The 24,931-nt window shown below is 35.4% G+C and overlaps 5 protein-coding genes and 1 long non-coding RNA gene across 6 annotated transcripts; 3 read left to right on the top strand and 3 right to left on the bottom strand.

Moving 5' to 3' along the window:
- Positions 1-4,011: 4,011 nt before the first annotated feature.
- On the bottom strand, positions 4,012-11,990 carry LOC128671836 (serine protease snake-like). The gene is made up of 6 exons (XM_053748633.2): positions 11,389-11,990; positions 10,926-11,062; positions 10,352-10,514; positions 6,137-6,667; positions 5,217-5,353; positions 4,012-4,865 (listed from the first exon to the last, which is right to left on the bottom strand). Exons 1-6 carry the CDS (start codon positions 11,839-11,841, stop codon positions 4,664-4,666), a joined length of 1,623 nt encoding a protein of 540 aa, XP_053604608.2. The 5' UTR covers positions 11,842-11,990; the 3' UTR covers positions 4,012-4,663.
- On the bottom strand, positions 7,444-9,274 carry LOC128671818 (trypsin Tyr p 3.0101-like). Its single transcript, XM_053748596.2, has 3 exons — positions 8,738-9,274; positions 8,233-8,378; positions 7,444-7,697 (listed from the first exon to the last, which is right to left on the bottom strand). The coding sequence occupies exons 1-3, from the start codon at positions 9,200-9,202 to the stop codon at positions 7,505-7,507; spliced, it is 804 nt and encodes a 267-aa protein (XP_053604571.1). The 5' UTR covers positions 9,203-9,274; the 3' UTR covers positions 7,444-7,504.
- Positions 11,991-13,160: 1,170 nt separating the features above from the next.
- On the top strand, positions 13,161-14,447 carry LOC128671848 (mast cell protease 8-like). The gene is made up of 3 exons (XM_053748659.2): positions 13,161-13,331; positions 13,799-13,935; positions 14,288-14,447. The coding sequence occupies exons 1-3, from the start codon at positions 13,161-13,163 to the stop codon at positions 14,445-14,447; spliced, it is 468 nt and encodes a 155-aa protein (XP_053604634.2).
- Positions 14,448-15,167: 720 nt separating this feature from the next.
- On the top strand, positions 15,168-16,833 carry LOC128671857 (chymotrypsin-like). Its single transcript, XM_053748671.1, has 3 exons — positions 15,168-15,616; positions 16,067-16,203; positions 16,626-16,833. The coding sequence occupies exons 1-3, from the start codon at positions 15,170-15,172 to the stop codon at positions 16,780-16,782; spliced, it is 741 nt and encodes a 246-aa protein (XP_053604646.1). The 5' UTR covers positions 15,168-15,169; the 3' UTR covers positions 16,783-16,833.
- Positions 16,834-17,524: 691 nt separating this feature from the next.
- On the top strand, positions 17,525-19,350 carry LOC128671842 (mast cell protease 8-like). Its single transcript, XM_053748646.2, has 3 exons — positions 17,525-18,140; positions 18,353-18,489; positions 19,014-19,350. Exons 1-3 carry the CDS (start codon positions 17,682-17,684, stop codon positions 19,189-19,191), a joined length of 774 nt encoding a protein of 257 aa, XP_053604621.1. The 5' UTR covers positions 17,525-17,681; the 3' UTR covers positions 19,192-19,350.
- Positions 19,351-23,575: 4,225 nt separating this feature from the next.
- LOC135309775 (uncharacterized) lies at positions 23,576-24,460 on the bottom strand. Its single transcript, XR_010369979.1, has 2 exons — positions 24,204-24,460; positions 23,576-23,952 (listed from the first exon to the last, which is right to left on the bottom strand). It is a non-coding gene; the product is annotated as an uncharacterized LOC135309775 (long non-coding RNA).
- Positions 24,461-24,931: the final 471 nt, after the last annotated feature.

Genomic DNA, 24,931 nt, shown 5'->3' with positions numbered 1-24,931 from the left:
CAAAAAATTGCCGATAGTGTAACGATATCCACAATTCTCATCCATATCCAACCACACTCCTCCATTATAATATTATTAATGTAAATGCATATCCTTTTCTCACGTGAAAACGAAACATTGGATTAAGGCAATTTTTTGTTTGGAATAGGGAACTGGATACTCTCCAGCACTCCAGTGGAGAATGCTACTTTTTGCCGCGGGTGGAGCCACGGGCAACAGTTAGTTTAATATAGTTTTAATGTTGTCCATGCTGTTAGATACTTGTTTTGATTGAAGTCGGAGGCATCAGAGCGCGCTGTCGACATGCTCTGTTGCGCTTCATATTTATTCAGTCTGTATTTCGTTAATGAGAATAAACCCAAAAACACACGGTTATACTACCAAATCGCATAACCCTGAAAACTGCGTTTACATTCCAGCTAAATCGGTGAAATCACTTGTTGTTTTATTGATTTGGACATGATATTACCCACAGATATAAAAAAAACTTCTATTTTCTTATCTATATCTGTGATATTACCGTAATCATTTTAATTCTCAATAGTTATTTAAATAATGTCCCCCATTACAGTAACTATACTAGCTTTTTTTTCCTTGTGGATCAATAAACAGAATTCAGACATTATAAGAACTATCGTAAGAATTATCTTCCTGAATAAATTGTTGGTTTTTTTTACTACTAAGCAGGCAAACAGGCATACGGCCTACTTTATGTGGAGTGGTCACCAAAGCTACTGCAAGCTTGCAACATCAGGGGGGTTTTCTACTTTGCGTTCTAGGATCTTTTGTCAATGTAATTAAGTGTACAATACATACATGGCATGAAATATAAGCAATTCTGTTTATTGTTATATTTTTGAAATAAAAAAGAGCGAGGTGTGAAAAGTACCTTTATACTAAGTTCTATACCTCAGGTTATTGTAGGAATAATGGCCTAATCAGGATGTCATTTTGTCAATCTACGCAAATGCTGATCCCTTTCATCGTCACGTGTGGACTTTATTAGTTGTGACACCATAATAATATATATAAGTCAATTAATTTCAACATAAGAAATTTGACATTCACTGGACATTTTCACGTAAAATTTTTGGATTTTGAAGATGCAGCTGTGACTCAATTTGGGTATGCTTCTTATCTGCCACGGCCATGTGTCCCTAAGACGCCTTGTACGACATCCACGGGAATATATGGAGTGGTCCTATTCTTGGGTAAAACTACATGCCATAAACTAGCTACATGATAAGGATTCACCACAGGATACAGACCAACTTGATTTTCTGGAATTTGGTAGGTCCTAACTCTCTCGTTCATTCAGCACTGGTGTGTTCCTCAGTCACAGAGCATCGAAGCCCAGGATGTTTCAATCACAATTACATGTAATAATTACAGGTGTAATTGCAGTGAGATATGATTGGCTCAGGTGTCGTTACCCGGGGTCATGGGAGCGTGACGCCCTCGGCTTCGCTCCGGTTAGTACATCGGTCAGCCACCTTCTTCGTGAGCATCAAGATATAGTTTTATGGATCCTCTACTAGCCTTTGAATACTAAAATGTCTGAGTCTGTAGATTAATCTTTACACAACGCTTGGTAATTTTCATCATTCACCAGTTGGTAATGAACAGAAATGCTTGAATTCACTTAGTACCTTGCCCGTTGTCGTAGTTTCTCGAAATTAAAAAAATATATGGTCACATATAGCCGCGCCCTGGGGCTTAGCTCCCGTGGGAATTTCAAGACAAAAAGGGCCCTATATGTTATTCCAGGTTATATTCTACCCGTGTACCAAATTTCATAACAATCGGTCCATAGATTGATGATTTGCATTCGTCTTCATTTGAAATCTCAACAAATAGCAGATATAGTTTAATCAAGGTATCGTAAACCGTTATGATCGGTAGTAAAGACACGTAATTGATCTGAAATACAACCTATTGTTGGGAGATGCCAAGAAACTTGGGTTTCTCGACTACTTCATGCTTTTCATGACTGTAGAGCGGTTCAATCCATGCCATTTAATCTGTTGCCAAATTGTCTCTCCTCCTGCTCTTAAGTCATTAACGGGGCCAATGACAAGGCAATAGTTGTGGCTACTTACTGGTCTAAATTATTATAATATGTATTTTTACGTCTAATAGTAATGTCCTATCTTTTTCCAAGAACTAATGAAATAAACGAGCATGTAACATTTCCTTCGTACATGAGTCGGGGGCATTCTTCGAGTAGATTTTAACGGAGCTCACGCTTGGCCGATCGTTCTGCTCCATGGAGCGTGCTGGTCTGGGTAAGGTACCACTACAGGTGCAATATGCCACTGGCTGGTTAGAAAAAATAAAAGATTCTTGTGTGCCAATGGCAAAAGAATAGATAGTGATGGGTTCTGGATTTTGAAATAGGAAGGGTTGGGATTTTTCTTTGATACTGAAGAATTTTAATTTAGAAAAGAAAATTGTAATTGTATATATTATGTCAATACCCGTCAATTGTATTCTTACGTCCAAAGATTTCAATACTTACATTAAGTACTTACCTACCTAATTCAGATCGATATTTTAGTACGTCAATTCTCAACAATTTTCGAGCTTTGTTATTTACTTGGAGGAATCAACTCATCCATTTATGGTTTCCGAAAACGTCAGGTGACCAATAAGGGACAGCTCAGTGACAATTAAAAGGACAGCTGGCGACGACTATCGGTTACTTAGCGGTTATAGACTCTGACAATTAATGTCATGTCTAAGTTCTGCTTAACTGGGGAAAAAACCAAAGAAATTATTTTATATATTGCTTTTAACTAATGGAGGACGGAGGAACGAGACTAATTGATCACCACTTTTTCCTGAATACATTGTATCATATAAACAAACATACCATAAAATGTATAAATTAGAGAGATGAAGATATAAGTACTCAATCAATATTCTCTCATAAAATTCCCGATTGCTTGGCTTCCACTCGAGCATATTTCCCATAAGAAAGTCAATAATTACTGCATGTTGCGAACAGCAAATCTGCATGTAGGTATACGCACTACAGGGGGCGTCTATTTTAAGCGCACACTTACACCGTAGCGTATCGCGTTCTCTCAAAATAACAAATAAAAACATTAATTTAATGAACAATTATTATCTCAGACAAAATCAAAATCGCACATGACAAGTAACGGGCATCTCATGAAACGCGACGACGAAAGCCCACGCTGCTGGAGAACAAAAGAAGCAAAAGTTGCGCGCTTGTTACGTAATTGTCAGCCATAACAAAGGGCTTGAAATACATATAATAATACAACAAAACAATACAATAAAGAACATTTCCAAAAAAAAAACCTAACCTACAAATTAGGATAGTAAAAAGATTCTTGTCTTTGTTGAAATTTGAATGACGGTGAAACGCACAAAAATTCACCCTAACAATCTATTTTTCAGTGATTCAAAGAACAGTATACGGTGTCATAGGCGGCCATGTTAATATATCGCGGCACGTGCGCCCGCGCCTCTCGTTAGGGCCCCGTAATGAGGCGGCTGAATTTACGGCTCTACCTAATGCTTGACCGACGCCATATTTTATAATGTTTTCTCTAGAACTAATATCTAATATGCTTTTATGATTACACTTTCTTTTATTAACATTAGTAATATCTCGGGATGTCACCAAAAAAATATTATCTCGATTTCTTCCTTCTTCGGCATGTTAAGCCGTTGATTCTAGCTACACGTTCACTCATCAGTTACCTTACAGCAGATAGGTCCATGGTTTATCCTTATTATCTATTAATACGGAAGGCCAATGCCCCATAGCATTGGGAATATTAAAAACGGCTAATGATCTGTTGTTGACTGTACTAATAAAATCACATTCCAGATTGCGCCCACGACGTTGTAACAGCCTATATTGTACCCTATTTACTGCTACCAGTTTTAGTCTGTACTCATTATAAACCAGACCACCTTCGACGGCAATTTTGTGTTTAATTTTGTAGTTCATTAATGTTAGAATTTAATAAACAAGTGAAGTGTAAACTAAATTATATTTCTTAATTGCTTATTTGAATAATTCATTGACTCCTCACACAGTTTCTATTCGATCATATAAGTTAATAGTACTAAAAGTTAGAAACATAGAGCTCAGATGATACAAATGTTATCAGATATTTTAGAGGAGTATACATATTCTTCCATGCCTGACCGATAGCTTATCTGTATTGGTCCTCACAAATTTTGCTAAATCGACATTTTAAAAAGAAGTTTGTTTGTCAGACTGCTGAAACTATCGGGTATAGAAAGCTGTTTGGTTCAAGTTTCCTTGTGAAATGTATCTTTAAATCTATCTTTACCAAATATCTCACCGGAGCGGGAAAAGGTTTACAGATTAGGCTGACGACGAAAAAAGGCTGCCCCAGAACTAGATGGTCGGATGATCTGGATGAAACAGATAAGAATTGTAGAAGACCTACGCAACAGACAGGGATAGATGACAAAGTAGAAGTGAGACTTTTGCCAGAGCAAACCTCCCTTCAACTTCGCTATCCATCCCTAGTCCTGGTCTGTTACTGGTTTTGGGACCACATATGCTAAAGAAATATAATGTTATAAAACTAAGTAGTTCCTATTGAGCCGAAATTTGACGATTTCCTATCAAATTCTATAATTATTTTTAAATTCCTCATTTTTTTATTAGATCCTTCTTCTCAGGTAAATTTTCTTCAGTTTTATTTGAACAGAACATGTCTCCGGACCTCTCCTGTATCCAATCCAAGTAGAACGACACGTTCGAGTATGCTACCAGAGAGAAGTCGGGGCCTTTGAAAGAGACTATGCCGATTTGAATGAAGTCGTTGATAATCAGGGCGCTGCCTGAGTCGCCCCTGAAACATTCAGAAGTGTTTTAAAAATAAAGAAGTCGACATTCACCAGCATTTTTATGCTGCGCCTAGATTTAACAAAATCATGGACATTGCTGAGCTTATATAACGCACGTTTGTTAATTAACGTCTTTAAATAAAAGGCTGCGGTGAAGTTTGTTGTGCCGCTTCTACCTCATCTGCGCTTTGGAAGTCGGCAGTAGACTTAGTTTTAAGTAAAGTTTGGTGTCAATAAATGATGTATGTACGAGTATTATCTAAGTGTCCCATTCCCACAGCATGATTCATCTGCCTACTTCTTTGACAGTACGAAGAAAATTCAAAAATTCATCTAGATGAAAAAATCATAATCACCGATCCGCAGCACCTACTCCGTGGAGAGGTCCAGCACAGAAGACCCCTCGAGGCAGGTATCCCATGCGCAAACATACGTCATGACTGTGGAGCATCGCCGCCGTGTGCTTCAGAGACCACTGCGGCTCCATGTTCTCCTAAGCACAGACATAGACAAATAAAATCATCATCTGCTCGGACTCAGTCATGAAGCAACTTAACGTAGACCGAAAAATCTGTAAACCACGTCATATCTTCCATTTCGCTCATTCTAGAAAGTGATGTGCTTATTAAGAAATGCATGAAAATGAACGAGAGAGAACGCTGACATCTTTTGTACCTCATCACGTGCCTGGCCCAACTGCCCCTTTGGATCAGATTAGCGAGATTGGACCGGGATATAGTAATCAATCCCTTTTGGTCGTCCGTCGTCTATACTTTCTTTATTTCTCCGAATTTGAAGAAAAATGCAAAATTTCACCTCATTCGGTAAACAATAAATGGGCACAATAAATTTATCTCTCTCATCCTCGCGTGTTCTCGGTTGTATTCATTCTGTGGATTCGCGTAAATCTTTTCATTTTGAAGATTCAGCTGTGACCGTCCGCCTGCCTGACGTCCACCTCTTTGGGAATGCATTTGTTACCATGAAATATGAAACACGTAGCACATCATTGGGTCCACACGTTCTTTCTCTTTTTAAAAGTTGCGGACCCGATATAGGAAAAAGAGACAGCATGCAGTTTGTTTGTTTCGTGTTAGGCCTTCCGATCCCTTAATCGCCTAGTAACATCCATGCGAGAATACAGAGTGATCTTATTCTAGTGCGCGAATCACACATCGTATAATAAAATATCTCAGATAATATTGACAAATCAGTTAATTTTCATTCAACAATAAAAAATCTACTTAGCAAATAAATTAATATGAATGTAACTTACGTCCACTCCCCACCCAGCCACATACGCTTGTTTCTCATCAGGAGGGTATCTCATCAGGATCACTCTTTTCACTATATCATTCAGTGGTATCAAGTCGCGTGTCATTATTAATCCTATGTCATTTGTAAGTGTAATATCATCATAATATTCATGAATTTTGAAATGTTTGGTCACTGTTTGACTCTGTTTTTTTATTTTCTTGTGTCCATACTTTACGAATAATTTAGGATTTTCTGTTCCGATACAATCTTCTAAACAATGGGCCGCTGTGAGTATTATTTGCTGGTTTATAATTGATCCTCCACAAGAGAATCTATCTGCACAAAAATTCAATATAAACGCTGAATGTGGATATTTGCTATATTCTACATAGGATCCACCGGTAATAAATGGATCCAAACATTTGATGAATTTATAAGCAGCAAAAATTGAAAATATGCCTAAACCAAACCTCATCGTCGACTCACATTTGTTACACGTGGCTGTTAAATAAATAGCTTTCGAAATGAGTTTGAGTTTGATTACCGTCAAATTGAATTACGCAAATGCTAATGAAAAAAGTATTTATACGCTTTATTATGTCATATGCCTTATTAAAGTCAAAGCTTTACGCAGGATGCTAAAAGACGGTTTTGATTAAGATTGGTGTTCTCTGTAGTTATACCGATGAAATGTCATAGATTCGTTATAATATGCTTACACAGTAGTGTAGTGCAGAAGTTACATCAGTGTATCTAAATAGTGTAACAATAAGGCTCTCTCTCCCCGGATCTTCGCTCGTTCCCATTGCATTCGGGGCTGTGACAGCATGGAAACCGGCGTTAGCATTAGATTAACCATTTTCGGGAATGCTATTGTGGTCTAACCGCTGACCCCTAGTCTACACGTACGCCATTCACGAAAGAGGATCAATTAAAAACTTCGAACCTTTCGTTACATATTACGTTTCTTAGAATGTCATTTTCTTCTTTGTGATAATTCACATACATTTTTCTTGTGGTACAGTCAACAGCACATCAAGATACCCTGCATGAACCTCTATGGAGCAGTAATAACGGTGAGTTTGCAATGAATTTGAGTAGGTTGATGTGCTGTTGATTGTACAATAAAAAATATCGATAAAACATTTTGTTTTTCTCGTTTTACTGCTTTACATCGCACGTCATAACTGATGATGAAAAATTTCTCACTTCAGCGAAAACTTGGCAACCCACACTGCGATATTTTCAGATAGGGATTGAGAGTAGGAGCGCTATTATATTAGTCCAATAGTTGTCTGGATCGAAATAAAAAAACTTAGGATTAGGTTACATTTTATTAAAATCTCGATGAATCCTTCCTACTTAACTAATCATTTCACCAGATTTCTTATTCTTGTCCAGTATCGTTTTGTTTACTATTGTCATGTCCTGCGCAATAAAGTGTCTTCGCGGCCTCTTGTATCCAATCCATGTAGTAGGAGACATTAGTGTAAACGACCAGAGTCCATGGACTTATTTGATACGAGACGATGCCAATTTGTATTGCGCGATGGATCATGAGAGCACTCCCAGAATCACCCCTAAAAGACATAAAATAAGAGTTATTATAATTACGGTTTTATTAATTATATAGATAACCTATTTCGAATACAATTTACCTTTTTCACAGTACCATTATTAACATCTTTACCATATCCCAAAAATTAAAAAAACAAGTGATATAACAAGTATAAAATTTAGTGCAGGTGTAACTTCATCAACAAAGACGAAAATGAGCGATTTACATATAGCAAATAAAGAAAATTAAGATTCCTGAAGACCTAAATATTGATGATCTGATTTTTAAAAATAATACTTTTGGATTTCCCAATTAATTAAGCTTATGGAAAAGGTGGTTGGTTTATTCTCCCGTGGATATCATACAAGGACAATAAAGGTCAGCTGTCAGGTAATAATAGTATTCCCAAGGACGGTTGATGCCATATTGTATAATCGCAGCCGAATATTCAAAATTTTAGGGTTTATTTTTTACGCTGATCCCGGGCTTGCGGCGTTGCAGTCCCGGATGCAACCTGGAATACGCAAAGATGAGAGAGAGATGGGAAAGGTGGTTACCGGTCTGCAGCGCCAGTGTCGTTTACAGGGCCTGCGCAGAATGTGGTTGGGTCATCGTCTTCTGCCATTATCTTTTGTCTGCACAACTCTGCGGGTTGGATAATGGCGCTCGTGTGTTTCAGAGAATCCGGTCGAGTCCTGAATTCCTGTAACAATGTACTTATTCAAATGAGATTGTCACAATTCACATAATTTAAGCCTATTTACACAAACATGAAGCTAGAAGGTGGGTCCTCTCTAGAGTTAGATGTAATTGAAAGAGATCTTATTTAGTTTATTACTATAAATTTATTTTAGCAATATCACACTCTAAGAAAAAAGAACAGAGACAGGAAGAAACCGTGACGAAAAAAGCGGGACATAGCTATTGGTAATTGATAAGAATTGCTTTTCTTGTGAAATAAGTATACTCGTATCTAAAGAAAAGCCGGTGAGATTATCGGTAAATTTCGACACCCATACGTGTGTTAAATTAAAAAACAGAGCTCAAGTTCATCTGACTTACGTCGAGTCCCCAACCAGCTACGTACGCCTTTCTCTCATTAGGTGGGGATCTCATAATGATCACCCTTTTCACCACATCATCTAACGGTATCCTCTCAACGGTTATAACTAAACCAATGTCATTAACAATCTCTGCTCTATGGTATTCATGATGATTTACATAGTTTTTCGCTTTTGTCTTGTTCATTTTTTTTATTTCCTCATGTCCATATCTTACTTCGATTCCTCTTGGGTTCTCTATGCAGCTATCCAAACAGTGTCCAGCTGTTAGTACCACATTTTGATTTAGCACGGAACCACCGCAGATAGCTGACCTGTTACAAGCGATTACTAGTAAAACTGAATGCGGATATACGTTGTATATTACTAACTCTCCTCCGGTAATGAAAGCGTCTAAATTACACATGATCTTAAATTTATATAGATATATAACCAAAAAATAAAATTTGCCTAAATTATACTTCATCGTCTCATGACTGTGTACTTCTATGTACTAAAGTACCGACTTGATTACCTATGTTATGATGTCAATAAAATGCTCCTATCGAACGGATTAATCTTATTTTATTATGATTCAGGTAATCAAGTTTTATTGATGCAAGAAAGCTAAGCACGTGGACATTTGAGGGTGCAAGTTGCCATGATCCACATGTGGATCATGACGGTGGATCCAATTGGAACGAGGGTCCATTTCTATTAACTAACCTAAATTGCAGATATTGGTATTTGAAATGAATTGCCTGCCAGTGATGGGACACCACTCATAACTGATAAATAATTAACAGCATCATTAAGGAAATAAGCTAGTGAATAGTAGGTAGTAACCTACTTATAGCTTATTTCTTCAAGATATCTATGTCTACAAAGAAGAATGATATTCAAACCAAGGACCTTTCCACTATCGCTTCTTACCAATGTAAAACTAGCCTCATGATCATAACTGAATAGAAATATATGAATCTTTAACGCATGATACAGTCAAACAAAACTGACGTCATCAGAATCGTGTGAAACTAACATTATTCGAGACATGCTGCTTGAATCATCTCGGTTGATGGATGGTTATATTCAGAACACGATCTCCAGTTGACATGTATGTTTGTTTGTATTTACAAATAAAATTTGTTTGTATTTTCAAATAGACTGAACACCAGTACTTTGAATCTAAATTATGTTTTCTCCGACAGACAATTCTACAAACCCGAAAGTTTTTGTATCATTGTGACGTACGGTGTTATTCATTAACAATAAAACTCAATTGGATGCAGGACTTTAGAAATTGTCACCTAAGATTAATTTTAAAGAATAATTACTACTTGAATCCTGAATCTTTTTGATGAGTTTATAGGAAAGAGGTGTATTGAAATGAAAGAGTTGTGAATAAAATAGGTAAACAATTAATTTTAATTTAAATTAGATAAAAATGCATAATATTGAGACCTTTTTAATTTTTCCCCTTTACTTATTCACACCTAAAGTATTGGATACTTTAGGTGTTACTGTTGGGTTGGTACTGAAGTCACTAAAATCCTTTTGGAATATGTAACCCAAATACGATTTCTCTTGCTTGTTTTTTTTTTTAAAATAATATAAAACAATTTTATGTATGTTCTTATTTATTTTTTTTCGGACAAGTCAGTTCCCACGTGTTCTCATATATCCAGTCCAAAAAGTAAGACACATTCGTGTAAGCCACTAGAGCTAGTTCCATTGTTTTGTATGATACAATGCCGATTTGTATATACTCTTTGATTATTAGGGCACTGCCGGAATCCCCCCTGCAATAGAAAAAGAAAATGGTGACAATTTCTTATGACCAATAAATCTCTAGAGCGTTCTTAAATAAGTATTTTACAAAAACGTCATTTTAAACACAAGCTTTTTTGTTGTCAGAAAGCTCTTATTGTGATAATGTGGGACAAAATAACATGTTTGTGCAGTTAACAGTTGAGGATTTCCCACGTCTGGAGCGCTTCCTGGGCGCACCATCATGCATTGTCATTTAAACTAAACGAGTGTACAAAATTTCTGCCCCGAACCCTGAAATTACTTCAATGGGGGTGAAAGTTACTATGAAAATTATGTCTATTGCGCTCCCGTAGAGAAATTCATGCAGCGTAGCCGTCAAAAGCTGGTACTATATAATTTTAATCGTAAAAAAGTGACAACAATAAACAAAAAATATATACATGTTAGCTGCTCCCAGACCAGTCATTGGTCCAGCGCAGAACACCCCAGGTGGAATATGGCCCATCAGTTCACACACTTCATATTTCTGAATATAAGCTGAAGTATGCTTCAACGCTGGCGGCAGATTCAGATTTTCCTATGAAATATAAAAAAGGGTTGTCCCATATTCATCATAAATTCACAGATCATAGAACTAATAAAAAAAATCTAATTTAAATCCTAAAAAACCTATGTCTGTCCGACTTCATTTTCTAGATCCAAGATCAGGGATAAATTTTGTCAGTAGTTTATCTTGAAATCTTTGGATTCCCAAGATCGTAATATATCGTAACGGATTGAGAATTTACTATTTCGATGTAAATTCCATCATGAAATAATTCTATCTCACTTTACTGATAATTAAATTTTTAAAGCTTCAAGGAGAAAGTTCATAAAAATGATATTCAAAAGGATATTACTTACATCTGTTCCCCATCCAGATACATACGCTGTTTTTACATCAGGTGGTGATTTCATTAGAACCACTCTCTTTATAATTTTATTCAATGGAATCAGACCCTTTGTCAATATTATTGCTATGTCATTATGCAAGCTTCTCTCATCGTACTCTTCATGTAACACAAACCGATCCATGGGGGTGTTTTTCATTCTACTAATGTTATTATGTCCGTAAAGTACTAACACGTCATCCTTAACTGAACAATCCTCCACGCAATGGGCAGCAGTAAGAACCAATTTCTGGTTGAGGACGGACCCCCCACAAACATAGCTGTCATAACAGTTTACAATTAGTAATATCGAATGTGGATACTGATCATATAGTGCGAATGATCCTCCAGTGATGAAAGGGTCAAGTTCACATTTGACAAATTTGTACGTTATTAGGAATGAAAATACGCCTAAATTATACTTCATTTCTATCGTTGTGTCGATCCGCGTTGTTGTTGAAAAGGAAATTGTAAAATCGTTTTTATTTTGCCTCGATACACTGACGTGTTTTAATGTCACTATTATTAGCGTTTAGATTTCCAATCACGTTAATCAACATTATTTTATGTAACTAGTCAGACACACAAGTACTATCGTTATGCCGTTGAATGAGTTTTCATTGTAAAATCAATGGCTTTTTGTAAATTTCTCAACATTGTTGTTTTTACGATATGTAACATTCGAAATGCTTAATCCATCTTAATGAAATTTGCACACTGTCTGCAACAATATGCCCGCTTTCTCATTAATATGAATATCCCATATTAATTCACATTGATATTTTTATGGGATAACAGTAGACATTTTTCGTTCAAAACAACATTTTTCGAGCAAATCTCTATAACTCAGATATTTCTATATATATTATATATATATTATCTCGACAGGTTAATGTGATGTTACTTTTATTTATGGCATAAAATTTTATATTGACATGATCTTTAGTTGTATAATCTGTGGTTGTAGAAATAAAATAAGGGCAATAGCAGATTTTATGATATCTGATTTATGGCCGCTGGGGACAGTTAGTACAGCAGTTACAGCTAGCATAGCCCTAATGACTTTATTGTACAACTAGTATCATGATGAATAAAGAGATATGAAAGCAGTAAATGGCTAACAAAATACGGAAGGTGAAACTTTAGTTTAAGAAGATATATGAGTAGATACTCCAACCTCGATAATTTAATTGGTACTTTCTGAAATCTTTATTATGTGTTACTATGAGACATTTTAGTACGGTATTACATATAAAAATACTGTTTTAAATAAAACTTAATGGCCAATTTAACATGACCGCTACCGTGTAAAATCAATACGATATAATTTTCGCAATCCGAATTCACAATCGCAAACCGAAGGCATAGAACCTAATCGTGTGCCTAATTAAAACCAATGCTAATAAACGAAAATGATGTGGCTTTTAAATTTTTACATTCCAACGTAGCATTTACAGAAGAATGAAGTACACACGAATATTTTTTTTAAACTTAGCATTAGAAATTGTTACGTGTGAATTAGAACCATTTATAACTGGTGGCAGTTTTGTTGGAATTAACAAATATCCACATTCAGTATATTTAAGTATACACTGCGATAGTAAGTTTATGTGTGGAGGATCTGTACTTAATCAAGAAGTAATATTATCCGCCGCTCATTGTCTAGAAGGATGTCAAGGAGTACAAAGTGAACATATCCAAGTTAAGTATGGACATGAAAGACTTGCAAATATGAAATCGACCAATATGAAAAAGTTTGTACAGCATCAGAAATATGATGACGTTGCACTGATTAACGACATAGCCTTAATAGCGACGAAGGAGAGGTTACCGCTAAACAATGTGGTGAAAAGGGTCATCCTCATGAAACGACCACCGCAGGCGCAGTACGCGTACGTGTCTGGATGGGGTCTCGACGTAAGCCACTTATACTAATATGTGTTTTAAAACCTAATCATAACCTATATTACTAATGCAAAAGTACTTCGATTTGTTTATCTTCTCAAGCAATCTTCTCGAAATGTTGCACGTATATGCAGTACGAAAAAGTATATATCCCGGAAAAAAAGATCTTTTCCCATGGGAAATTGGCAGAACCGCCTTTAGCTACTTGTTTATTAAATTCAAATTGGTTGTTTTTCTCTCTCGTGAGTCCATGTGGAGATATTTGTCAATCAAGTATTTCTTCCCGTTCTGAATTATTGTGCCCTCGAACCTATATTCTAATCAATCATTCTAGGAACAAACAATAATTGTTTCCAAAATTTCCAATATTTAGACTTCATGTCAACTAAAATATGGTCATAAAAGTTACTATTTAGCTTAATATTAAATATAGATATTACAATATTTAAATTGGGATTTTAGCTGAATACTTGTTACAGGAGAAAAACAGGATACAAACGGCGTTGAAGCACACCAATGCACAGATACAGAAGTTGAACGTATGCAGAAATATGGGTTATCTTCCTAGCGGGGTCTTCTGTGCTGGGCCTGTCACAGGACTTGGGGCTGCAGACCAGTAAGAACCTCCCTTACTTTGGAGATCACACGATGAGACATAAAACAAGTTTTGTTATAACTGCTGTAGCATCTTGTATGCTCCAAAGGAAATAATTATCTGGTGAACTCAAAATATCGCAATAAAGCAAAAAGACAAAATCTGAAGCTTATACTCCCTACAATCCAATCAATAACAAATGTCTGTGTTTATGAGAAATAGTAGATAACCATTTATTATACGTTATTTCTCCTTTATATGTTTTAATTTAATATTAACAACTTCATTTATAATTCGAGTGACTCATACATGTATCAGATAGTAGCATTCGATTTCTTATAATTTGCCTTCAATTTACAATTATCTTTTTCAGAGGAGATTCAGGCGGAGCCCTCGTAATCAAAGAATACATCCAAATTGGTCTTGTGTCATACAAAGTGGAAAAATACAGCTTGGTAGCTTACACCAACGTGTCCATGTATATTGACTGGATTCATAAGAACGCGAGGAACATAGTATGTGCTAAAGGATGAATAAATAAATAAATTAATAAATAAGTTTAATTTGGTCATTATTACTATTATTTCACTTGCCAGAGTTCTATTTCTTTTCTATTGCTCATTATATCTATTTCTGTCCTTTCCAAAGCCTGCCCGATTAGGCCGTCTAAAACAGTTCGGCCAAAGACAGACAATCCTTCTGAGGACTACAGATTCTAGTGAACTCAGTATATCTTCTATCGAAAACAATTTTAATTTTCCATTTGAAAGACTCTTTTTATCATTTCCTGTGCTTAATAGAGAACATAAGGTCTAATTTCTGAGCGACTCGCCCTCTATGCTATTATGTAAAAATTCTATTCTTTGGTCGGTAGTAGACTGGTAGTTTCTACTATATTCTTATAGGATAATGCGGTCACTATTAAAAAAATATATGTATGACCTGTTAATAAATTCACAAAAAAGTTAAATTTCGATGATAACTAAGTTATAAGTATCATCAGAATATTCTAGAGCAATGTTTCCGTATCTCCCGCAAATAACACTGGGGACTAAGAACCAATACGTCTTTTATACCTATTTTTATTTCAAATTCATAGCCAATTATGATGCAGAGAATTTAAAAAACTTTATCTGACTATAAAACGACATTTCGCAAATTCACTGCAGAACATTAAAGCATCAGCGTTTAAAGGCCACATATTCTATTATTATTTAGAAAATAAGAATAGTAAAAATAATTGTCAACAATAATTATGTTTTTGATTATATTTTACTTCGTCATATCTTTGAAACTCAACAAGTGTGTCGATCCTTTCATTACAGGCGGGGAACATACAAAATATAGACATTATCCGCATGCAGTATTTTTAATTGTACATGGCGATGGGGACCTTGTGTGTGGTGGGTCTGTTCTAAATCAAGTCATTGTCTTAACCGCCGCACATTGTTTACACCCATACGAAGACGTAAAACACAGAGGAATTGATGTTAAATATGGACACGAATCGATTGGGAAAATGAAGACAACCCATATGAAACATTACATGAACCATGAAAAGTATGATGATGTAAAACTGATTAATGATATTGGTTTGGTACTGACAAAGAGCAAGATACCATTGGGTATCGTCAAGAGGATAATTCTGTTGAGAAACCCGCCTCTAGTAGCAAATGCATATGTGTCTGGATGGGGGTATGATGTAAGTTGAACATATTTGCCTTTCATTGTATTTTGTGAGTAATTTGCTGGTGTCAATACCATTTTGTTTCATCCATTTCTTTTTTTGCGAAGAGACAGTTTGTGGTCTCCTTGCGATCGTTTTCTTCACCGTAATAGTAGATCAGCCAGATCTTCAGTTTTTAATTAAAAAGAAAAATAGTTTACCTCCTGATCCTTCTTCCAAAAAGATTGTGTCTTTTCTCTTTCACTTTTATCAATATCGCATTATTATGGTGTTTCAAGATAAAATGTTCCCGATGATCCATTTCAGGTTATATTGTAGCCGTGTACAAAATCTAAATCCGTGGAATAAATTTTGCGTCATCTTGTAACAAATATCCTCACTTACATTCAAACGTTTGCATTTAAAGAATATCATTAAATAGGAATTCATTGACAAATAATCTTGCTCATCCATAATAATAAACAGGAGTACGAAGACCTTCAGAATACATTAAAACACACTAATGCAAAACTGCAGAACCTTGAAATGTGCCGTGGTATGGGCTGGATGCCAAGAGGAGTCTTCTGCGCTGGCCCTTTCACTGGACAGGGCTCAGCCGACAGGTATCAACCCTATTTGGTCAGCTTTCTTTCTTTACAAATAAGTTATAAATAAGATACTGATTATATTTAGGGTGGGTTGCGCCGTCAACTTAGACGTTACTTTTGAGAACGTGCAGAGAAAAACACAAAGTACGTTATTTTGTCTAAACATCAGCGGCGCTTCGGTCAGAATCAACGTCAAATTTGACAATAAGTGTTATCCAAGTAGTTTCTTAATTTTTAAACAACAATCCTTTTAAGCAAAGAGCGATCGGCCAATTAAAAACTAAAATAAAATAAAACTAAAAAAACGACAAAGTACCTATTGAAATAATGACATAATGAATTTTCATTATTTTTATAGGTAGATATTTTAATTAATTTAATATTTAACCTTTACAACTTATCTTATTTTGCTAATTGTTTATTTTTTGCCGTTTTAGGGGTGATTCGGGTGGTGGACTGATAGTTCAGGACTATATACAGATTGGTATTGTATCATACAAAATGCCGTCAAAAAGTTTGGTCGGCTACACGAACGTCTCGTACTATTTGGACTGGATACAAAACCATACTGAAACCCTATATTGTGCTAAATAAAGTATTTTTTTAGTCGGCACTTTTATAAAGCATTTGCTTCAATAAAGTGTCTTAAATAAAGTGATTATTTATTTTTGTTCATCATATTTTTTTTCTCTAATTACTGAAACCATTGTCCAACCATTGTCTTGGTAGAAGGAGTAAAGTCTGAAAATGTAGGCTTGATATCGTCGTAGAGGATACTCGTATGCGTTACAATGGTCTGAATATTACGAATGCCGAAGATCATGGAATTCGTTGCAGTGCGAAATAGACAGAAGAAAAAACCAGGAAAGCGCATCTCGCAAGCAAAGCATATCTTGTTTACGATTTTGATTGTTATAAATGTTTAGCCATATAAACAGACACAGACAAATCCATTCAAATAACTTAAGTGGAAATTAATATTCTCAAAATCTGAGAAAGAAAGCTTGAAAATCAATTGTGATCCAAATTGTGCGTCGTGAAATTTTATTACAAATGTTTCCAGGATAAGATTTAAAAATAAACAAGACAAGACTACGGATTACTGATTCATTTTTAATTTCGAAACATCTACACGTTGATTATCCACCACGAGGGTTAAACATCGTGAGGAAATCTACACACTGGTTGATTATCTAGTTTAGTATCCACGTATGCGACAACTGTCTTACTGTTTCTAGACAGCGGTAGTCGTAAAGGTCGTACTTGAATAAAATCTGACACCGTTGTCACAATAACACATTCGATAGGAAAGGATGAATGGATATATGTAATCTCTTTTTAATTACGTATTACTGTACTATATTAAACTTGGTATGATTTAGATCGGTTGAAAATTTAATTAATCAGAAATCCAAAGAGCTTATAGCGCATTAAAACCTGCAGTAAAATGGCTAGGTATTTTGGAAATACCACTTTTCTCAACGCACAATAGCATGAAGTCACCTTTGGACATCATTTATGTTTTCGCCACAATCAAATTGGTCAATTCAAATTTAGACGGATATATCACTGGTGGATCGTTCGCAAGATACAGTCAGTATCCACATGCAGTGTATTTGGATATGAGATGTGACCAAAGATTCGTGTGTGGTGGATCTGTGTTAACTCAGGATGTGATCTTGACTGCTGCACATTGCATGGAAGGATGTGAAGGGGTCAAACATGAAGATGTCCTAATAAAATACGGTCATGAAGACATTCGAAAGATGAAGAATACTTACTTAAGATCGTTTGTGCAACATGAACATTATGATGAATATAAAGTAGTTAATGACATATGTTTGTTAGCAACAAAAAAAAGGATACCTCTGAATAAAGTAGTCAAAAGAGTGATTTTAATGAAACATCCGCCGCATGCACAGTATGGCTATATAGCTGGATGGGGGAATGATGTGAGTGTCTTTACTAAATTGTTTTTATTGTCTTGTACATAAATATTTATACGTATATACTAAGTAATACTTAATTGATCTTGCCACAAATCTCGTCTTAGATATTTCTTCATGTTAAATTATCATCAATTTAATGAAATTGTAGGCATGTAGTGAAATTTTGGCTAAGTAGCTTGACTGGAGATGTTATAAGTATACTAATGTATTAACAGGAATACGGTAATTCAAAGACAGCGTTGAAGCACACTGATGCAAAGATCCAAAATCTTAATGTGTGTAAAAATATGGGCTGGCTGCCAAAGGGGACCTTCTGTGCGGGGCCTATCACTGGGCTCGGGGCTGCTAACGAGTAAGTTTGTCGGAAAAATAGCTTTACACCATAGACATAAGGATCCCAAACATTCGAAACATAACGTAAATTCGTTTTTGACCTCTTCACGCTTTATCTACCTAACTGATTTTCGTAAACATATAGTTAGGAGTTCGATTAAAATAATGTAATAAATATAAGTCACTTTTTATCCCAGAAAAATACTCTTCCCGTTGTGTATTCAGTCGTAATATCCTTGACACTTTAGTATACTCCGTTTCGTGATAGATGTACCATTGGCTTCCGCGATCCAAAAGATTTAATTTTTCCTTTTCATGAACATTGAAATTATTAGGTTTTTCAACACGCCTAAAGGCATCAGACTTATATCGTATCATCTAGCGGCAAAAACAGTATTTGCACACTAGGGAACAGAAAAATCAAAAACTTAGGTTCTTCGTGATGTTTTGCTTAAGGTAGGTACTTAAAGTGTAGATTATGACAATTGCCCTACATGAAAACTTGGACAATAATGCTAATGTTTTAATTTAACTATGTTTCAGAGGGGATTCAGGTGGTGCCCTTGTAATAGAAAACTATGTACAAATAGGACTCGTATCGTTCAAAGTGGATAAATATAGTTTGGTCGCGTATACAAATATAACACATTTTTTGGGATGGATAAGAAAAAATTCGAAGCGACTGTATTGCAACACAAGGAAAGAAAATAAAAACAAATAGGTTATGCAGTAAAAGTTTTTAGATATTATAATTTATAATATATACATAGACGCCTGTGGCGCGCATGTATGGAATCTATTCTGTTTATCTAAGGAACTGAGTAACTATTTGTATTATAAGGTCTTGGGTCGGATAACACCAGTAGAGGACACTTAAGCACTCCTTTAGCCTAGACAATACGCAGCCTAAACTGCTCGGCGTATAAACCTGACATTCGGTAGGCATGGAGTTTTTTTTAGAATATAGAGGATCACTCTGAGGATTTCCCAAAATTCCCATTGGAATGGCAAAAACAGAATCTAGTTTAGGTATAACTTTATTACAATAATTCAGACTCAAATTTTCTTTAAATAAATATTCAGCTTACAGTGTGTACTCCTCTTAACCATTGTTATACATCATTGATAACTCAACAGTCCATTGACAGCGTTCATTCATTGTTCCGTATTCGTATGCCTCTAGGGTGCTCCGCGCTTGAGGGAGTAGACACATTTGGAGACAGGAAATATCGCTTTGAACTGTTACTGTGTTTGGCGAGAAAGTGACTGGCGGTATGACACTGGCGCCATCTAAATTATCAATATGAAAAAAGGCTAATAAGTTGTCCCTTGGATTTTTATCCTTCAGCTTCAAAAATGAACCAACATAGTCAGAAATTATGACGTCTTCCATTGCACATACGAGTGTAGGCATTTTTTAAATGTTATCTAAAATTTGTAGGTATCCTAATATTATTATAAATGCGAAAGTTTGCGAGGATGTACGTGTGTATGCATAAGCTGGAATAACACCGGCTACTTTTTATCCCGAAATTCCAACGGGAGTGAAGCCTCGGGGCGCAGCTAGTTATCAATAAAGAAAACGGAGACAATCAATGGAAGAACATGGTTCTGCATTGATCGTTTCGTTTTCATCACGACCAAGTTTCATTTACAATTTTATTGAGACATGACAGTAAATTCATTCAAAAATTTCCTATGAATCTTATTTATTAAGTTGTCAAACATTATTTATTTATTTTTGGTATTATTTATCTATTAGCCGTTAAGCATGTAGATTCACCTAATAAACCAAGCCCCCTGAAGGCCATAAATAACTTGGTATCGGGGCTTGTTAACACGCGTCTTGCTCGATAAATGAGCGATTGGAACCGCTGCGAAAGTCCGACACGTGTCCCGTGGTAACTGTAGGCAATCTGTGTCCGAACATGCTGTTAAGGGCTGCCTGAGCTACCGACAAAAATAAGATACAAAAATTTCCCAGAAAAAAAAATTGTCTTCTTAAAGTGGATTGTACCGGTCAACGATAACTTTACCTGTGCAGAAAAACGCCATTTTGTCCAAATGTCAGCGGCGCGCAGGTCAAAGTCAATGTCAAAGTTGACTGGTGCAACTCACCCTTAGTTATACAAATATGCTACGCGTCTCCAGACAACTGTTTTCACATGACGAAGAAGACATTTAAGTACTAAAGCAAGTGCGAGAAGAAATAGTGGTAATTGTTAATAAGCTACCAGAGCATTTTAAAAAAAAATTGGCGGAGTATGGAGAATGACATGAAGAGACAGTGCACGAACTGCGGAATCATGCAAATAACAAGCTATCAGTGCTACAATTACAACAGAGAAATAGCAATCACGAAATATTTCAAGTCTAATTCATATTATTTTTTTGAGAACAAAAGAATGAAGTACTAATAGTAATAAGACGCAGATAGTAAACATAGCCAACATTTGATATTCTTATATATCTGCCAACCCTGCAAGACTTTCTATAGCTACCAACAAGATCGACTGATTGTCCCTTGACTGTCGATGATAGTAAAATGGATTGGTTTAGTCCCTTACTTCAGGTGTCCCAGTAATAGCTTTCCTGTTCGATCTAAAATCAGTTGTCAATTCAGAGCCTTTCAGACTCGCGTATTTAAATTTCCAAGCACATTAATTTATAATTTATGTATTCGTCCATATTCCATAAATACATGTTAAGCGAAGATTTGTTTACCATGCTCCTCAACAGGGGCATATCGTACAATAACACTTTGGAATTCAGACGCATTTTTGATGTTTCATATGCACATACCATAAGTCACGACAAGACACATTTGCGAAATTGAATGGTGAAGGATAATTGAAAAGGAAACTAGCAGGTTTTCCAAGATTTTTACATATGATTAATACCAACGATAATATATCCAACTAATATTAAAATACCTACTAGCTTTAAAGTAAAAAATAATGACGGTACATACACGGACACATATACACAGATAATACGGACTGCACCAAGAATTCAAGATCTCACAAGTGACTACAAAATACCCAAAATATTATTATGCAAAAATGAACCTTATCCGAGAACACATAGGCTCAAGATTTCCATTATCTATACCTTAGTAAATCAAGATACTAATTTTACCAAATGAGTACTCTGCAACTATAATTACGATACTATTGACTTAAACAATATTATTGACCAGCAATCTGTGGTCGCTGAAGCTGCCGCGCCAATATCGAGATAGCAAGCAAAAACAGCAAAAAGATTAGATGATATTGTAACGGTGTCTAACACCCGGGCAAGTCGTGTCATTGAATCGAGTCTTGAGAAAGAACGCTTCTTTTCATCAACATCGATCTCTCAGCACAAAAAACTAATCGATTCGAAAAACGGAATGTTTGAAAAAACCTGTTTCGGAGAAAAAAAGAAGATATTTTGTGATATTGGTCTACCAGTTAACATTTTATACGAAGTTTAAGTCGTTTATTAAAGCGTTTATTAAAATAAGTTCAGTAAATCCTAAAATAATCTCAGTGTAAAATAAAATAAAAACTTTATCATAATCGGTTAAGCCCGAGGCTACTACGATGCCATTGACAAATATACATAGACAAGTTAAATATAAAACTCCCCTTCTAAAAAAAGGCTAAAAAGATTAGCGGAACGAACATTATCATATTTTTAATATTCATAAGCAACATAATAAGGTGTGAAATGTTCCATCGGCAACCTCTATAAAATCTACTGCTCATTTATCTAGTTAAGATTATATATAGTATAGTTTGAGTATTGATTCGAACCTGCAGGATCTTTCGGTTCTATGTTGTTTATTGGTACACCAACGCTACTATTATTCTACACTACACATTTCGCTGTAAAAAGTTATTATAATAAAAAGTGTACACGGTTGGTAGGCTACTTTCTACAGTAACTAGGCCAGCGGTGCAAGCATATAATTGAAGAAATCTCTCGCAGCTAGTCGAAGACGCATAGCTGTTACAGAGAACACCAGAGACTACGCTATCAACGCTAGGAATACTTTATTTATTTCCGTTAAAGACATTTAAGCCTATACGCAAGCAAATTATTGTGTAAGTTTCATACAAGATCCTACGAGAAGCGAAATTTTCTATTGAGAAATTGCAACTGTTTTATACTTGCAATACTTCCTCCGGAGACTAAAAATACATACATATCTTATTAAAGTATGGAGCGGAAAAAAGATTTAGGAGTCATGACAAAAGAACGGAGAAGAATTATTGATTTATCGTCTTGTCTATGTCAGAATCATGCAAAAATATGCATTTATAATAGAGACAAACGCATCATTCCAATAAATAATAAAAGGTATGTTGATATTAGAAAATTATTAGACTTTGAAAATCGTTTTCTTCTTCTTAGTACGTCGACTCGGCAAATCAGTACATAAATATTCTAAAATAAATTGTTAATGAAGATTAGTCTCCGTATATAAACCTACTTCGTGTTGCCGCGCACCGTTTGCTAGTAGTAATTTCAATGCCAATTTAAGCCTGTTTCCTATCCAGCGAGTAACTGAGTACGGTTTACGATTTAATAAAAAAAAAGTTATCTATTTAAATAAAAGAACAAGCGTTTTTACTAATCAAAGCCCAGCCTAAGCCATGGAAGCTATTAACTATATATATTGGGGCAGTAGCTTTAGGTTGTTACGTAGTGCTCAGATAGGAAAGGAATTTTCAAAATTCTACCCCTAAAGGGGTAAAAATTGGGGGTAAAGTATGTATGAAAAACAACGATCTACTTGAAACTTGACACAAATGAAAAAAAAGGGTGAAAAAAAGTAACAATTAATCCGATTCAACATTTCGTCAACTAAATATATGAGTAGACAGCTTAGCGGTAAACACAAAGTTTTAATATGGTTTTACCCGAGCGAAGCTGGGACGGGCTAACAGGCCGTCCCGCGGAAAATCATATTTCTGTAATAGGAAATAAATTCTATTCGTACGACACATCACATATCAAAATAGAATAGGAGAGACATTTGGAACTTATGATGCAAGTTGATTTTAAGTAGTGATTAAATGCAATATAAATTATAAAGCTGTGGAATAGATACATAACCGGCAAATTATACAAATTATATTGTTACCTATACGTTAAAAAAATATCATTAAAATAATAGCCAAAAGATTGCATTTTGAATAGAAAAATAAATTTTATGACGTAGATTGTAAATCTTTTCTCCGTCTGATTCCTTAATTTCATTTTCAACCTTATTGATATCGTCTTCATGTTCTTCTCTGCCATCGTCTTCATCATTATCTGTAGGGTCGCCCATCACTAGTGATGCCACTAAGAGAACACGGGAATATTTAATAGAACCCGTGAATTCTTCCAGTGCCATTGCCTGTGCATGGTGCGATTTTTCTTCTTCATTTTTCGCTGGTTTTCTTTTCATTCCAGCACACTGCAGTTCTACCTACTACTTACGCAGCTCAATCTGAAATTAATCGCAATTAACTTGATGATACGAATTATTGAGATATAGATACATTTCAAAATGATTGGATGTTTACAGAATGTATATCTACATATGTATATCATGTTATAGAACATAGTATCGTTGAGTTAGTATCCCATAACACAAGTCTCGAACTTACTTTGAGGCTAACTCAATCTGTGTGATTTCGCTATATATTTATTAATTAATGTGTCTTATAAGATCATTGATAGATAAATGAATAGACTTACCAAGGCAACATTAGTCTTGTGTGGATTTTCAAATTAAGCATTTTTTTTTCTTCCAAAAGTTGTTTCCTAATTGATATTCAAAACCGTCTTGATTTGACGATGTTCAATGTGCATAGCCTCCTAGTTTCATTCGAAATGTAGACTTTATATGTGTAGTAGGATATTATTTAATAAAGGGAAAGAGCCAAACTGGATATTCTTGTAACAGGCCAGCAATTTGTCACTATTTCTCTTTAACTTATCGTGTTTCTTAATCTTACTTAATGAGTATTGGCTTCGTCCACCCCACAAGGGATATACATTATTATGTATTGTTCCTGTATAATTATATATTAATATAAAATCTACTCACTTGCCATGTACGTGTTGGAACAGGTGTTAAATAAAATTATAAAATCCATTGTCTATTCTATAGATTCCCAATTCTGTCGTGAAGAGCAGGTGTTCAAAGGATTTATATACACGGTACATATGAAGTGCTCACGCGCAGAGCATAAAGTCTTTTTACTGGTATTTTACTGCGCTTGCGCACGTACTGTACGATGTACAACTTTGTCACGTTAAGACCAGCGATGGGCAAAGGCCTGACCGAAAGGATCACATTTTAAGCGAAACATGAAGTAAATGACCACATATGGTATTGTCATTAATAACGTTGAGAAGAAAGCCATTTGACACGTTGACAAGAAGCATACCATACAACCCATTGATACTATGGAAATCAAGTG

The sequence above is a fragment of the Plodia interpunctella genome, chromosome 1 (assembly GCF_027563975.2).
Source record: "Plodia interpunctella isolate USDA-ARS_2022_Savannah chromosome 1, ilPloInte3.2, whole genome shotgun sequence".
Classification (NCBI taxonomy): Eukaryota; Metazoa; Arthropoda; class Insecta; order Lepidoptera; family Pyralidae; genus Plodia; species Plodia interpunctella.
Note: the sequence above shows the minus strand (reverse complement) of the source record. Positions and strands in the feature narration are given on the sequence as shown.